The sequence below is a fragment of the Bemisia tabaci genome, chromosome 8 (genome assembly GCF_918797505.1).
Source record: "Bemisia tabaci chromosome 8, PGI_BMITA_v3".
Classification (NCBI taxonomy): domain Eukaryota; kingdom Metazoa; phylum Arthropoda; class Insecta; order Hemiptera; family Aleyrodidae; genus Bemisia; species Bemisia tabaci.
The window spans coordinates 25,262,496-25,280,466 of NC_092800.1; the positions used below are offsets into that span (position 1 = coordinate 25,262,496).

General features: G+C 41.0%; 1 protein-coding gene across 1 annotated transcript in view; it reads right to left on the reverse strand.

Moving 5' to 3' along the window:
* The window catches only part of sif (still life), a 468,396-nt gene that overhangs the window by 381,158 nt on the left and 69,267 nt on the right, over positions 1-17,971 (reverse strand). Inside the window, exon 4 of the mRNA XM_072303597.1 lies at positions 3,748-3,932. Coding sequence (XP_072159698.1) covers positions 3,748-3,932 — 185 coding nt within the window. The remainder of the gene's footprint in view (positions 1-3,747; positions 3,933-17,971) is intronic.

Sequence of the window (17,971 nt, forward strand, 5' to 3'; positions counted from 1 at the left end):
GGGTGCGCGGCATGAGGGGAGCCGGCCGGAGCAGGGCCGCACAGTGGGTCGGGGGAGAAAGTTTTTGGACAAGCTGATCGTCGCACAGTGGGTCAGGGGAGAGAAGTTTTTGGACAAACTTTTCGTCGCACAGTGGGTCAGGGGAAGGAAGATTCTGGACAAATTGTTCGTCGCACAGTGGGTCAGGTTAAATGATCTGTTCTTGAACAAAATCTCACCATTTAACCGTCACAACCTTTCGCAGCGCGTTCGCTGGCAACGTACGCAACTACTATCTTGTGCTCAAGAAATTAATTCATTCCCTTACAGATTGATCCCCCCCCCCCCCTTCGGAAAATACACTCTTCCCGCGGTGGACGCGCGGGTCGCTTAAGAAGACAGAACAACTGGAATGGACACTCAAACTAAAAAGCGCGCGCGAAGCGCGCGTCCTGGGGGGGCTTGGGGGGGCGAAGCCCCCCCAAAAAACCGGCGCGGAGCGAAGCGGAGCGCCGGTTTTTTCGTTTCATTTGATTGATAAAAATGGTCTCTTGGCTAATCTGGATGATTTGGACCAGTGAATTTTGTTTGAATGTTTTGACCAATTTTTTTAGATAATTTGATTTGAAGTATTTGAAAATTTCAAGGAAAAAGATTCCTAACTTTCCTCAAAAATCGATGTCTAATAATATGGGGGATAATACTGGGGAATATTTGACAATTCCTGGAGGCTCATACGGCGTTTTACCTTAGCACAGCAGCATACGAGTTGAGTGAGGTACGGTGATTATCTTGCATTAAGGTTGGGTTTTCATGTGTGTAAATTACGGTTTGTGCCAAAAGACGTAAAAGATACGCTTTGCAAACCAATAAATATGTAATTCATAACTGAACAACGAGATCAGGATAGAGAAAGTCACGATATTATGATCATATCTCATATGAACATAGCACACCGCGTGCATGAGATCACTGTTGCGTTGTAAGCGCGCGGAAAGTTAAAACGCCTTCAACTAACGCGTATGCAACGCGCGTATCCATCGAGTGCGAATAGTTGTATGCAGCGCCTTGGTGGTAGTATATATTAATGCACGACAGAGCTAGCATGTTTAAACTCTTGATATGCTCGCGGTAAAAGTCTTTCAAAAATGTACATGGACACTCGCTGAACTTTAGTGATCCAAATGTGAATTTAGACGGTTTAATTACGTCCAATCATAATTATACATGTTTAAATTGGGTTTAATTGAATTACAGAAGCCAAGTTATAGCTTGTGAGTGGATTACAAGAGTTATCAAAAAGGTTCTCTTCTTCTCTGTGGAAATTTGATCAAGGAACATTTTTCCGTTACTTTAAACATGGAATGTTTTCCCCTCGGTGAAATCCAGTAGACAGTACCGCTATACCTCCTCTTTGAGGACAACTTCATGGAGGGAAACCGAGAATCAAAGTGGAACTACAAACTCGGGTGTATGTTTTTACTCATTCCGAGCACGCTCAAACTTGCGGGATCTTTGCGCAAACTTGAGCAACCAGACGCCGAAGAAGTGCTACTAATATATCTTCTTCAAGGATGGCATCCGAGCAAAAAGGACAAGATTCCATCCCCAACTTGGAACGGCACGCTCCGAGCCAGTGGCGTGGCGTGCTTTGCGATGGATCGACTGTAATGCCATTTAAACCTATGGAAAAGGATCGATAAACAGGGTGATCGCAGCGAACACCTTAACAATCGATTCTTTACCATAGGTTTAAATGGCAGAACAATCGATACATCGCAATTCACGCCACGCCACTGCTCCGAGCTCTTATTAAACGCACACTCTGTACAAATTCGGAACGGTGAATGTATATTTGCGAAGGGATCGAAGTATGAGGCGCAGACACATGACAAACTTCGCTGACGGAGCGGTATTGCTCGATTCGGGAGGTTCCGCTGGTTTGTTTGCCTTGAATTAATGGTAACTCGGAGGACTTGACAGCAACGCTCTGAAGTTATCTCACGCTCTCACTTTGTCATGCAAATAGGAAAAACTGACATTTAATCGGGTCTCGGCTTGGTTAATAATAGATTCCGTGCCCCGCTCGGATTTGCGATTAATTTTTCAAACCTTAATCCGAAAACCATCGGAACAAATTTTGTGGGAGGAAACCTACTGGCTTTTTTATAAAAATTTGATAACGCTGATAGGTTTTAAAACTTCAGAGGTGAAGTTTAATTTCACAATACATATGTTTAAAAAAACACTCATTTCTTCGATTGTGGATTCACTTTTGTATTTTTCTCTTTGTAGGTTCTATAAATCCACATGGAATGTTTAATAAAATCAGTTTAAATACGGCATGTTGATTATTCCTAATGGTTCAATAATCCTGTTTTCCTTCGAAGCTAGGCTCGTGTTTGATTTATACTGATTTGAGCTGATTTGGAGAATTTTTACATAAAATCAAGAGTCCTTAAAGCTCATTTGGCCGAAAAAATTGACTATTTTAGTTTTTTAATTCAAAATTAGTCGTTTCGGAGGAAGGTGTGCAATTATTTTCCTCAAAACTTTTCTAACGATTGCGCAACCTGTTTAAAGATTAGAAATTTCGAATTCACCGCGGGACTTGAATTCGATTTTTGAATTGATGCAATCGATGCCGGGAACATCATCCTACACCAGAATTTTTGTATCGTCATTTCTTTCTGTTTTTGTGTTTTGTCAATCCAAGTCTGCTGTTTTTGCAATTGGTTGTGTTTTAATGTTTCGTATTCTCTTATTTTCTTCTTAATTTCAATTAAAAAAAATCTGAACTCTGATTGGCTCCTGCGTTCACCGATCATCAGCATCATTCCTGATGTCATCAGGCTGATGTCAGACTGATGTCAGCCTGAATCAGTCAGACTCAGGGTAGTTTATGAAACATAGCCTGACGTCAGGCTGACTCACTTTTACTAGGGTCAGCATTCACACTGAAAAAAAAAATCTCGGTGTATTTACCTACTAAGAAAAGGGTAAACTTACCAAGAATTCAGGGTTCTATTTGATCCCAGTTTTTTCTCGGTAAAATTACCAGTTCCATGAAATGGTAATTTTACCGAGAATCTCGACAAAATTATTGAACTTTCTCGGTAATTTTACTGGATCTTGGTAAAAACGCCAATATTTTTTATCGACTGTGGTATAATTACCGAGATAAAATGGCAAAGTTACCGGGAATTGTTTACTAATAAAAGTGGTATTCTTACCTGAAAAAAAAAACAGTAAAAATACCGGTTTTTAGGTGAGCTTACCAGTCTGTCTTGGTAAAATTACCAATAATTGGTAAAAAAAAGTGAGACGGTAAAGGTACCAACGGACCTTGGTAAAAACGCCGTGATTTTTTTTTCAGTGCATCAATTCGTTTGATGAACGATATTCGATCGCAAAAATTCGCTGAAAATATGGCGTCCTCGAATCACCTTAAATCGTCACCTTCCAGGCAAAGTATCACAAGCGCCATGCGACGTTTAAAAATTTCCGCCGCCATTTTATTTCTTTACTGAGAAATTGTTGGTTGAATCTGTTTGGAAATTTCACTAAATTTTATCGGCAGTACAAAGAAAATTCAGTGAAATTTTCGGACAGCTTCGTTGAACAATTTCTCTGTAAAAAAATAAAATGGCGGCGGAAATTTTTAAACGTCGCATGGCGCTTGTGATACTTTGCCTGGAAGGTGACGAAATGTTTTCGATGAAAAATAAAGAGGGGAATATTCAAAGGACAGGTAGATGGTGGACTGACCTGGTTGGACGAGCCGGACGTCGAGGATCTTGTCGACCTGGCTGTTGTAGGCGGTGATGTGGAAGACGCACTCGGGCGAGTCCTGGATGCAGGTGATGTTGACCGGCACCAAGTCCTTGCTTACCTCCTCCCACTTCACCAGCCCCGAGGCGTTCGCCGACACGTGGTACACCTCCGCCCATATCCTGCAACATAGCCGCACATCACAATTAATATCAAATTAAAAACATTGAAAACTAGGGGGCTTTGCCCCCTGGCCGCCTCGCGGCCCAACCCCCGGGGCGCTGCGCAACCCCAAAGGCTGCTTCGCGGCCAGCGAAATCGTTGAAGTCGCCCGTTAGTGTACGTGTGGAAAAAAAAAAAAAAAAAAAAAAAAAACAATATAACTCCTAGAATTCGGAATTTTTTCGGAGCAAAACTTAAGAGCTAAGCTGGAAAACGCCTTTCGAAACTCATGTTCTGGGCCCATAACCATTGTTGTTTGAAAAAAAAGAATACTACGAATCACAGTTCCATCACTTTTTATTATCAAAATAACACTCTCATTTTTAATCATTAAAACAGGAGGTTAGACTGAAAAACTAACAGCTGATAAGATTATATAGCCTACAGTCAGCGGTTAATATGCAAATAATTTTAATTGAATAACAAAACGATGTTTCAAAGAAAAATTTCCCGTCAAACAATAGTCTTAATGACTTTCTCCTTCCACTAAGAAGGTACTAGATTGGGTTCCTCCTGGAAGGAGACGCAGGGGACGTCCAGCAAAATCGTGGATAGGTGGCATTCAAGATGAAATTACAAGATGCCATTTACCAGATGACCTCTGGATCGATAGACAAGAATGGCGATTAGGTGTCGCAGAGCGCCCGGGCGCGCTGTAAAAGCGGCTTGAATTCATGACTTTCTCCTTACTCTGAATTTTGATTCCTTTTTTGGAAATCGACCTTTACAGGGTCACATATGTATGGGTGTCCATGACTGAAGAATGGCCTCTGAAAGTAAAGACCCTCTCTATTAAATCTCTGATCTTTAAAATCCCCTTCCTCACGTCGACCGACTTACTTCCCTTCCTCACCCCATCCATCGAGCATCTTAAAAATGATTTCATTAGAATAGAGAGGATATCGATTAAATATTCGTGTCCCTTCACATTCATTATATTTATGCATTTGTAAATTTCTTTATTGAATTAATTTGTCCGTTTGGAGAAGAAACTGTCAGAATCCTGGAAAGTTCCGGTCCTTTTAAGCGACTGGAATTCAGCAGTGGGTGCCCATATTTTCGTGTTTCTTTTTTTCGCCAAATGTTTCTGGTAATTCCTTTGTTGATCGTGGATGAGTATATGAACACGAACATAAACATAAGTACGAACTTGAATATGAAATAGAACAGGAGCCGTCCTCAAAGGAGCTTGGAAGGGTAAGGAGGGCATCTCAAAATTCTGCCCCTTTTCTGCGACCATCTCTACCGGAACGAATTTCCTTCAGAAACCCCATCAGAATGGAAAGTGAAGTATCACGGTCTCTGATCTTTTCGTTTCCTCGAGAAAAAGACGAAGATACGATGACTTGCTTAGACGTGAGGGGCCGAGAAGATGAAATGGAAGGATGGCGGGTAGGGGATAAGAGGACTTAAGTGCGGTTCTAGAATTTTTCACCGTTGAGTGCATATCCGTCAGTGGCGAGGCGTGAGTGATCAATTATCGATATTTCCCCATTCGAAGCTGTGGTACAGAATCGATTATTAAGGTTTCCGTTGCGAACACTCTGTACATCGATCCTATTCCATAGGTTTAATTGGCAGATCAATCGATACATCGAAATGCACGCCACGTTACTGATAACCGTAGGTGAAAGTCAATAGATCCAAAGAGGGGACAGACAACACGGGTGAACTCGTAGCCTGCTAACGTAAGGGCCTAAATACCCTTTGAGATGAGCCCCGCTGTCCGTGAAAATCCTTGTTTTTCAGGGCTCACGAGTTAATCGAGTTGGCCTCTTAGTCAGCGGAGCGATAAAACGGGGAGCAAGAGCAGGCGGACACTGATTCTGACGTCGAGTTTATGATTATCTGGCCGTCTCTGTTACACTCAGGTTTGGGTGTTGCCAAATTGCCATTGAAAGGCGCATTCCGGATTGATGCAATAATGACGATTTTGTATCCACTGGAAAAAAAACACATTGGATCTAGAGTCCAGACTCTTGAAAACATTGACAAGAAAAATTACTCTTGATTCAATCAGATTTAAGCTTAAATCAAAAGGAAATCCGCTCAAATTAAGAGGCTAGGTTCTCGATTTAAGCTTAAATCTGATTAAATCAAGAGTATTTTTTCTTGTCGATGTTTTTAAGAGCCTGGACTCTAGATCCAATGTGTTTTTTTTTTTCCAGTGTGTGACCGGATTCGTGAAAAAGGACTCAACCCTCCAGAAAAATACTCTCCAAGAAAGCCGAATTTCGGGAACAATGTCAAAACTGGCACTTTTGAGTGCTTCAGCCCCGAATTCATTTCAACGTAATCCAATGCCACTTTTCACACCACTAAAAATCGCAGAAAAATTTAATCTTTGCAGCATCATATAATGTCAAAGTTTCCCTTTAAGCAATTAAATAGAGCGCGTGTAGCGCTCTTGCGGTTCAAATTAGAAGTACAAATTGACTACATATGGCAATTAGGATTTAAGAACTGCAACATCTGGCTCATTTTAGAAACAACGTATGTATCATTGGTTTCCCGATGCACGTCAGTGTTTTTACAAATGAGCCGGATGAGATTGGATTCCTTGAATCTGAGGGTATAGTTTCAACTTTCCTATTGCTTTCACATACGAGGAGTAGAAAGACATTTAATGTAAGGCGCAGAAATTCGTGCTCGCTTCTCATTGGTACTTATACCGGATGACATCATTCGGTTCGGCGCGAAACCGAGGTGTTTTCAATTTGCGGATAGGTGGCGCCAATTGAACCGAGATAGTCTAGGTTTTTGGTTACCTTTTCCGGCATTGTAATGTGCGTATCGTTCTTGACGAGTCATTTACCGCGAGGAAAATGTGACCGGAAGTTAAACTTCGTTCATAGTTTAGTAATCGCACTGAAAAAAAATTCTCGGCGTTTATACTAAGGTCCGTTGGTACCTTTACCATCTCACTTTTTTTACCAATTATTGGTAATTTTACCAACACAGACTGATAAGCTTACCTAAAAACCGGTATTTTTACTTGTTTTTCAGGTAAGAATACCTTTCTTATTGGTAATCAATTCCCGGTAATTTCGCCATTTTATCTCGGTAATTCTACCACAGTCGATAAAAGATATTGGCGTTTTTACCAAGGTCTAGTAAAATTACCGAGAAAGTTCAATAATTTTACCGAGATTTCTCGGTAAAATTACCAATTCCATAAATGGTAATTTTACCAAGAAAAAACTGGGATCAAATAGAACCCTGAATTCTTGGTAATTTTACCCTTTTCTTAGTAAATACACCAATATTTTTTTTTCAGTGCGCTTGCTTGCTCGTCTGCGGATTGGAATTAATCGCCGAGTCCAGCTGGCTATTCGGGTGTCAAAGATCTCTTGAAAATATGTCCCGGGTCATCGTCGAGGGCGGATCATCGTGCAAAACTGCATTGACCCCCCGCCCCTCCCCGCCCCCCTCCCCGCCCCCCTCCCCGCCCCCTCCCCGCCCCCCTCCCCGCCCCCCTCCCCGCCCCCCTCCCCGCCCCCCTTCACGCCCCCGCCCCTCCCCCACGGAGGGGCTCCTTTGTGGCTGGAGTCCCCTCCTCCACTCGACCGAGAGCTTGATCCGGTTATCTGTCTATTTTGAGAGCTTGCATTGTCTCCCGGGTCGCTCGCGCGGTTGCCAAAGTTGGCGGAAATACGGAATTTATCTTTTTTGAGTCCGAGTGAGCTTGAGACGACTGGCAAGGGCGATCGCCCAAAGATAGACGTCCTTGCGAGCAGTGCTGGATTGCGTTTGTGAGAACTGGATCCCACCGTTGTGATATTCCTTCTATATTGGTGCAAAATGATGCATTTTATGCTCTGAAAATACCAGATTTTTTGGAGAATTCGACTCCGCTATTTTTGTCCATTTTTGCGTGAAACGAAGACACTAACATCATCCTAGGTCGTCAACGTCGCCCTAAAGTCGCGAATGTACTCATAAAGTTGCTAACGTCATCCTAATGTCGCTATTATAAAGTCGCTAACATCCTCCTATAGGCGCTAAAGTCATCCCGAAATCGCTGACGTCATCATGACGTCTATGGATAACTGCAACAAATTTTGCATTTAGCCACACTCATTTCGATAGTTACATTTAGCCACACTCATTTTGATTGTTACATTTAGCCACACAGCACCAATAACTTGTGGTTAAATGCAACAATTTTTGTCGCGTGGCGCCACGAGCCGTGGGTAAATGAACAAATACCGAAATGAAGTTGTTGTTACTTCCCTTCAGAGGAATTTAATTTCTCACTAAAAATGTAAATTATAAAATACAAATTGTGTATTGTAAATCTTGCGCATGCACTGGATGCAAAATTCAATTTACCATGATTATATCACGTTCGCTTGTTTAAGCCGTCCTTAAAGCCACTACTCTCAGCTTTCTAACACGCTATAGATTTTTAAATTTAGTTCGATAAAACTCTAGAAAAAGGATTTCCTCTCCGCGCGGGTCTAAAATTTCACGGAGTGCCATCGGCAAATGAACTGCTGTGTCTATCGTGAGGGATAGATAAAATTCTATCGAACCAAATTTAAAAATCTATAGCGCGTTAAGGAGCTGAGAGTAGTGGCATTTCAACGATTTTTTACAGATTTTCTTTATTTACGAGCATTTCAATTTAAGAGATATTGAATAGGTAAACTTACTCTCTGGATGCGACCCTCATACATCCGTAATTTTTATATAATTCTAAGAAAAAAAAATTGGTTCAAACGCTCTCTCTAAGGTTCTTAGTTTGATCACAGCACCACAGTACTTGAGAGGAATATAGACACACTGGAATTTCTATTTCTGATGGGCTGAGTCATAACGATTCAATCGGCAACAGCCTCTCCCACGTAAAATCGCCGCCATTTTACTGGATTATAAAGGTTTCCATGTTAGAATGAGTGTATATACTCTCCCATATAGGTACTTAACTTGGAACTAAAAAGGTTGAACGAGGATGCAAGTTGATCTCCAACATTTACTTCAAAACCATGGGAAGTGATTAGTGCGTGATCGCCCCGATATTTCGTCCCGGGTAAGCTGAGTGCTTTTTTGGCGCAACCTCACACCGGGATCGATTCTGGTAAAAGTTCGCTTCTCTTGCCGACGGAACGTTCCATTTTTACTCGAGCTCCGCACAGTGAACAGAGTCAATCGAGGCAGTCGGATATGATCTCAAAACTTTGAAAGCTCACATCTCTGTTAAAACGAAACGTGGGGACAAGGGGGTTTAAAAGTGGCTCCGTCGCATTGTTAAACATTTTGGAGTGAAATGGAGGTGTTGCATGTGTGAGGAATTTGCGATTTGACTATCGATTCTAACGTAAAAGTTCGCGAGAAACACGATGGTGCCACTGGTTTTCTCTGAAATCAACTCCCAAGCTGAAAAAAAGCTCTCAAGTTGAGGCCAAAATGGAGGGGCAAACACAATACGGAGATAGAGCAAGGAGAACGACGCGCGTTGATTACGGCGCAGTGATACAACTATTCGTACTCGATGGATGTCCGTGTTGCGTCTGCAAAATTGAAGGCGCGCTGGCGCGAGGCGTGAACTCGCAATGCTCCAATCTATGCTGCCAATGGAATTGTTGCATGTGTGAGGAATTTGCGATTTGACTATCGATTCTAACGTAAAAGTTCGCGAGAAACACGACACACGGCCACTGGTTTTCTCTGAAATCAACTCCCCCAAGCTCAAAAAAAGCTCTCAAGTTGAGGCCAAAATAGAGGGGATATCCCACGCTATCCTGAGAGTCCACGTCTACATCAAGACAAACTCTCCATGCAAAGATAGGGAGCAAATACATTGACAGGGCTGCCGTGTTTTCTGTTAAGGAGTCCCCAAATAAAGTGGCAGCCCTGTCAATGTATTTGCTCTCTATCTTTGCGTGGAGAGTTTGTCTTGATGTACAGATACAGATGGACTCTCAGGGTAGCGTGGGATATCCCGTCCATTTTGGACTCAACTTGAGAGCTTCTTTTGAGCTTGGGAGTTTATTTCAGAGGAAACCAGTGGCACCATCGTATTTCTCGCGAACTTTTACATAAGAATCTATGATCAAATTGTATATTCCTCACACATGCAACGCTCCATTCTGTGCCGGATTCTATACAGCCCCAAAATCCCGAGTGTTATAAATGCACAGCAGAATCTATTCTCCTCATGGTGTGGCTCACTTTTTGCGGAGTGTCATATCAGCTGACATGTAAAATAAAATGGACCCAACTTTAAGGCAGTAGTGCTGAGCCCTACAACTTTAGGGTCAAGTTGTAAGGCTGGAACCTGAAGCTGTAGGGCTGATCCTAAAGTTGTAGGGCTCAGCGCTGCTGCCTTTAGGTGGCTCCATTTGATCTAAAATGTTAGGACTCAGCGCTAAGTTGTTTTTTTCCGTGATGAAAAAGCACGAATAATAAATGCTGTGTCCGACCTCTCTCAGAATTTCATTCCACTGTGCGGAGACGCGCAGTTTGGCTCTCGGGAAGATTCGCCGGACTGTCCGCTCACATTGTATTTACATTACCACTTCAACGGCCGAAATTGTCTATTGATTTACGCGGCCAAAATTTCGCCACCCACCCCCTCCCCCAATCCTTCCGCATCAGCACTCCCGATATGAGTTTCCTCCCCGAGGTTTCCCCTCAATCCTCATTTTCTGGAAGCTACACAGTAAAAAAAGTGACCAACATTTTGTGTTAACGCAGGGTACTCTCTACCAACACAAAGGAACTTAAACGTCACGGAAAAAAAGAGGAAGAGGTTCCGTACCAACTGTTGGATGATATGGGCATTTTCAATTAATTGTAGTAGTGCCCAATCAATTGGTAGTACCTCAATAATTAGGTAACTAACCCTAATGAAGCGGTGCTACACCAACTTGCGTTACGCTACTACCAAAATTCATTGGAAATGTCCATATCATCCAACAAACAAGAAAAAACACTAGAAACGTAGTCCGAATTGTGTAACAAGGTGGTAAAAGAGTGCTCATTAGGCGTCAAAATTCCTGACTCAAATTGAAAATTGTTCAACTTTTTGGCTTTGTTTTCCCCGCAAAATAGAGTGGACACAGCACTATTTTACTACCGTGTCATCCAACAAATTGGGCTATGGCACCACAATTTTAGGGGATAACCCCTATCCCTTTTTTTTCTATGGCGGTCATTATTTTTTGGTTACATCTTGTTTGGTTGCGTTGATCCAAATTTTGTGTTGAAAAACGTAACCCTATAAAGAATCAGACACAAATATCCGAGATCGAGCCTGGATTGCATCGGTGATAGTCCAATGCGCCAGCCACTCGTAAATCGCAACCTCTGATTGGCATCGAAAGAAACAAGAGTTCATTAGTTCAGCACTGCCGTGCTAAGGAGGAACGCCGTATGAGCCTTCAGACGTTGCCATGTTTCCCTCAATTGAGAACGAATTCACGTAGAAAATTGTGAATATTTTTCTTTAACAACTTCAGACAATTTTATTCAAAATTTACTCTAAAGTATCTGAAAACCTCAAGGAAAAATATGCATAACTTTCTTCAAAAATACCTGTTTTATCAGGGGAAATTTGGCAACTCTCGAATGTTCATACGGCGTTTTTCCTTAGCACGACAGAGCAGGATACTTTCTTCATTCCCAGATGTCTCAGAGTAGCCTCACGTTTCGGTCGGTTATTTGACCGAAAATTGTGTTGAGCAACCGAATCTGTTTGGCTGACCCAACCAAAAGAAAACTAACCCAGAAGAACTGTTAACACATACTCCACGTAGCATGTTTCATCAAACTTAAATTGTTGTGGAATCGGAAGACTTATTAAGAGCGATAAAGATCTCACCGTAATCGAGTCGGTTTCCATCTGTCAAACGCGATCCAGTTGTCCCGGAAGTATGAGGTTTCAGCAATTTCGCCTAGAGAGTTACTTTAAATATCATACACAGCCGTGTTTTTCAACATACAGCTTGCGGCAAATAACTGCGGTTTTCCGAAAAACAAAACTATTAAAACTGAAAGTAGGTTAAATTTTTATTGTCCTTTCCATTGTCCATTCGCTACCGGAGATTTACGAAAAAAGCGTCACTTCAATCTGTTTGGAACACAATTACCGAGCACTGAGTCCGCTTACAAGAATAATTCCGAAGCGTTGAATTTACGGAACAAACAAATTCAATTTGCTCGACGTTCAGGCACGCCGAAACGAGACAAATTGAATTTCAAACTGTGATTGTAACCTTTTCATTTTAAGGGTGACCTTTTTAAAAAAAAAAAAAAAAAAAAAAAAAAAAAAAAAAAAAAAAAAAAGAAGTCACTCCACTTGAGCAAACAGTTTTTACCTGGTTTTTACAATCTGCTTACACGATGGTGTTACTGGAACGCTGAAATACTACGAACGATTTAATAGGAAAAAGCGATAAAAACTTATGATTAATGATGAATTTCGAGAAATGAGTATCACGCCAGGTACAGGAAAAGGGAAGAGAAGCGTCAAATTTTCACGGAAGTGACGAGTGGATCTGCCGAAACAGATTCCGCTCGGCCTCAATCCGTGAAAATTTGAAAAGCCTGCGGGCTGATTGTTGAAACTGTTAGAACAAAGCCATAGACAAAGAAGGCAAAACGAGTATGGAGGGATCCTATTGGCTGAAGCGGGTGGGTGCAATGGACAAACATGGTAGCTAATAGACTAACTAACGGCAACCCATGAGAGACCCTATAGTTTATCCATCATTTTCTCCTTTAGTCTATAGGAACCAATTTTCCAACCAATAAGATTGCTCCATACTCTCCATGTCTTCTTTGTCCATCGTCTTGTCTATCAATTACAACAATCAATCCGCTGGAGCATAGATGTGTCTAAATCCCTTGATGTCTAACGAAAAATGAATCTAGTCTATCGACAGCTGTAGGTCTTGACGGAATATAAGCCAATAGAAAACAAGCGGGAAAGTTCTAATACTGTCGTGTTAGAAAAGCGCTCAGGTGTTAGTAAATGTATTTAGTGAAGAAAAGAAGTATAAACTCCGTCGACTTTGCTGGGAAATGGAAATAAAACATCAGCTGATAGCAAACAAAGGTTACCAAGGAAACCGTAAACGCGTATTTTCGTTTTCCGAAAATGAGCTCACCGTTGAGCTCATCAGGCGCGTTTTTTTAGGCTTCATTTGAGTTCAACGATCAATTTCGATAAGAATTACTCTACCGCTAAGAAATTTTCTTATGGACAAACGATCGAAACTACCTGCGCATTACGTTAAAAGAATAAAATACAGTTTTCACAGCTTTATTTATTTTAAAAATGGACCCCCCCCCCCCCCCCCAAAAGCCTACACATCGATGAGCTGGTGCGCCATTTAAACGCATTAGCACTAGTATACTAGTACTCAGAGGCAAGTCGAAATCAAAAAGCGCTGCCTATCTTCTGAGCGCTTAAAAAAGAAAGAAGGGAAGAAAACAAAAGACAGAGTTTTCCGTTTTACAAAACTGTCATGCCAAAGGAAAATGACGTATGAAAATCGTATTCAATTGATTTTTACACATCATAGCATATTATGGGCGCACAAGATCTGAGCTCTTCTTAAATTTAAAGAAAGGAGACACCCTATGGTTTTCTCTTGCTCTGTTTCCATATTATGATTGCGTCCATTTGCCCTGTATCTGGTGGAGCTTCAATAGCAACGCGAGGGACACAGCCGAACATAAGAGATACACAATCCGGCATCATTATTTAAATCCCCCCAATAGGAGCGATACCTTAGAGTGAGAGAAGGACTGAGAGTTCACGCCTCGCGCCATCGCGCCTTCAATTTCGCACACGCAACACGGACATCCATCAAGTTCAAATAGTTGTATCACTGCGCCGTGATCAACGCGCAGCTTTTTGAGCGATCACCACGCCATGCGTCATGCGTTTAGTGAACGCTGTTTCTGGTGATTTTTTAGAAATTGTATGATAACATTGTAACATCTTATAATGTTAACATTCGCGATTTGCTTCATAGGAATTTCCACCATTTTCTGCGGAGGGAAAATATTTCATATTTTTATTATTTGTTTTTCAATAAGCTCGTGTTTTTCTTTGGTATGTAGCACTTTATGCAATCATGGTACGGTTCTCGTCAAGATTATACTGTACTCTTTCTTCGAGAATTTGCTCAACTTAATAACGCTTTTACATCAAATAGTAGAATATATGTAACAAAGTAGTGCATGTACTCCTATTTTTATATTTAACATTATATACATATACATTATTATTATTACATTATTATTTATTTTACATTTATAATTATTTTTTCATGTAGAAACATACACGATATATCAAGAAAGATAAAGAGAGGGACCTGGTGAGATCTGTGTTTTCCCTTAATTTAATTTCCTCGGAGTTTTATTATAAAACCGCTCACTGTGTAAAGATAAACTCCATTTGGTCAATTCTCGTTCCTCCGGTGTGAGTAATTAGTTTTCATTACTCTCACTATCAGTAGTGAGAGGCTTTAACTACTATTTGGTGAGCTCAGCTCCTTGTGGGGCCCGAAGGGAGCATGATAGGTTTAGCAGACGTTATCTATTGTTTTAATCACGCTAAAGTATAGGCCGAACATGGAAGGAGAGGATAGAAGCATCGGAGAATGGACATGCGATGCAACCTTAACGACCATTATTGTAACGCTGCCACATTTACATCAGAATTCGTCATTTACAGATGCTACATTATGATTAGAGTTGCTCATCTGTAGAAGTTTTTGTATTAAAAAATTACTTCAACCTTCTCTCTACCAATGATAGGACACAATTAAAGTAACTAGGGGTCTGTGCCTCCTAGCCGTTTTGCTGCTTGTGTTGGCTGTATCTCTTGCGTGCAACAGACCCATTTGGACGTATTTCTATTAAACGGAACTATGTGCATTAAGACATAAGCTCTGAGACCCATTAGAATATGTTCATATCAGGGCTCACGTCATAATGCACATAGTTGCGTTTGATAGAAATACGTCCATTCACTGGAAAAAAAAAAAAAAAAAAAACAAAACACATTGGATCTAGAGTCCAGACTCTTGAAAACATTGACAAGAAAAAGGACTCTTGATTCAATCAGATTTAAGCTTCAATCAAAAGGAAATCCGCTCAAATTAAGAGGCTTGGTTCTTGATTTAAGCTTAAATCTGATTGAATCAAGAGTATTTTTTCTTGTCGATGTTTTTAAGAGTCTGGACTCCAGATCCAATGTGTGTTTTGTTTTTTTTTTTTGTTTTTTTTTTTCCCAGTAAATGGACGTATTTCTATCAAACGGAACTATGTGCATTATGACGTGAGCCCTGTTATGCACATATTCTAATGGGTCTCAGGGCTTATGTCTTAATGCACATAGTTCCGTTTAATAGAAATACGTCCAAATGGGTCTGTTGCACGCAAGAGATACAGCCTACACAAGCAGCAAAACGGCTGGGGGCACAGACCCCTAGTTCCTTTTAATTGACTCTAGATCCAATGTGTTTTTTTTCCAGTGTTTGATCTAAAAAGTCTGAAAATTTTAAAGAAAAATATTCATAAATGTCTTCAAAAATAAATATTTTCTCAGAGGAAATTTGGCAACATTTGAATGCTCATGGGGCGTTTTTACTCAGCACGGCAGTACTAGGGGCCCCTTTTCTCAAGGAAAGCAACATATCAAAATCCTCTCATTCATGATCAATGCGAAAGACTTGACAAAGACGAAAACGGGTTGTCGCAAGACAAGGCACTTTCCTCATTCCATCCCCTGCTTTTCGGCCCAAGACTAGAGAGTCCCCTCCTACTTGCGCGACCCAGATTAGGGGCACAATATTCCCTGTCGTTCTCAGGAACGTTATCATTTTTAATGACATCGTGCAAAATTTATGCGGCAGCGAGTTTCACTTCTACTCCATCCGAGGGACATGTTTTGGTTGTTTCCCTGCCCATGCCTCGATATACACTCTTTCCATTTCCCCTCTAGCTCGCTTAACCAACAATCTAAATTAATAGAAGAATAGCGAGGGTAGTACTGTGTCGGAATACAAGCCGCCGGGTGAACTGATGTTTCTGCATATACCATACTTTATTCATTCGCTCTCTCCTATAAAAAATGCAAAAATTGCCCGGAGATGGCGGAATCCTCCTTTGACAGGGGGTCTTAATGCGGTGCTAACTGCTAGGATCCATCTTAATGCATCTTAAAGTGGTGATAGAGCTATTACGGGATGTATTTTCTTACGTTGATAAACATTTGTGTCTTATCTTAACAAGTTCAAAGGGAAGTTTTTAAGTTTAATGGTAACGCAGACGTGGGATTTTTCTGAGCACTAAACTACCAAAATGTTCACACAGTATGAGCAGTTTTTTTTTAAAATCGAAAATAGAATCTGCTCTCTTGCGCCAAGATTATGAGATGGGACACGGGAACCTCCTCAAATCTAGCGCAACCCGGAGTTTCCAGCCTTTCTCTTGGGATTCAGATATTAATCATGGCGTACGAAAATTTGTTTTTAAGTCTTTAAGAGCACACATACTGTTATTTTCAAGTTTGATAAGCTAACTGTTGGGCAGTAATGATAGAAGAAACAACTTAATCGGCCCGAAACACTGACAAAAAAACAACTTAAATCGGAACGAAGGCCACAAATAATAAAAAAAAACACATAAAATAAAATAAAATACAATAAAATAAAATATAATAAAATAAAATAAAACAAAATAAAATAAAATAAAATAAAAAGCCCGAGACGTTTCGCAGGGATCACATCCGCAGTATAGAGTACCTATATACGGGAGAGTATTGCCATGTCTGTGCCGTTCTCTGATTGGTTCATCAGTTTTAGACTATCATGAAGCTCCAAAGTTGGTCCGATGTAAACAAACCCGACCCAGAGGAACACGTATTATCGGCTGAGAAATGAATCACACTCAAAGGTTGATTTTCATCAAAACTATCCATCAAAGTTCGATCCTAACACAGTTCAGAAGTTGATCGTAAAAAAAAAAAAAAATCTATCACATCCAAAATCACGTCTGGAACTTTGTAGAGCTTTGTCGCCATTTTGTTTCTTTACATTTGGCCAAACTAGGAGCGGAGGGGCTAGGGTTCGTTTACATTATTGGTCCAACTTAAGGGCTCCATGATAGCCGACCAATCAGAGAGCGGCACACTTTTTCTGTAGTATAAGGATCGAGATGACAATATTCTCCCGCACACAGGTACTCTAGAATCGAACGGTCAACACATCTACCGTGCTAAGGAAAAACGCCGCATACACATTCGAGAGTTGCCAAATTTTTCCCAGCAAAATAATCATTCTTGAGGAAAGTTATGACTATTTTTCCTTGAAATTTTCAGGAACTTTTGGTAAAATTGCGAAAAAAATTATCTGAAAAATCGGAGGGAAAATATTCAAAAATTCACCAGGAAATTTGAGTTTTATAAGAAGAAACGTGGCAACGCCTGAAGGTTCATACGGCGTTCTTCCTTAGCACTGTCAGCACATAATAATACCAAGTACTCAATAATTGTTCACAATGTTCGGTTTGGTCGGACAGCGCACGTGTTCTCAAAAGCGAAGCGATAGCTGACGATGGGTGGGGCGATTGTCGAGAGCGGTAGTGCAGCGAGTAACGACCTTTCCGGTTATAAAAAGCTCCCGTAATGACATTACACGAGTTAATTAAGTTAAGTTAATTAAGGGAGGAAGACTTCCTGTTCCACCGATATTCGTCGCGGATAACTTTCAACTCGATTGCTCATTAGGCGCCGCCTAATTTCCCACTTTTCGCCGCCGTGGTAGGCAACCCGCGAAACGACCTCGCATAACTTGAGGTTCCGTTTAGAGTCCGGCAATTTTTCGACACTGTTGCTTCGGCAAGGTGGCGAAATTTATAAATGTTTTTCCATCAAAATTGTGAGTCAAATGTTGTGGGTTCCTTACATATTTTTGAATGTAAATTACTGGTGAGGTAAAAGCTTTTCTGGGTTATTGAATGAGTCTGTTGCAAACCAGAA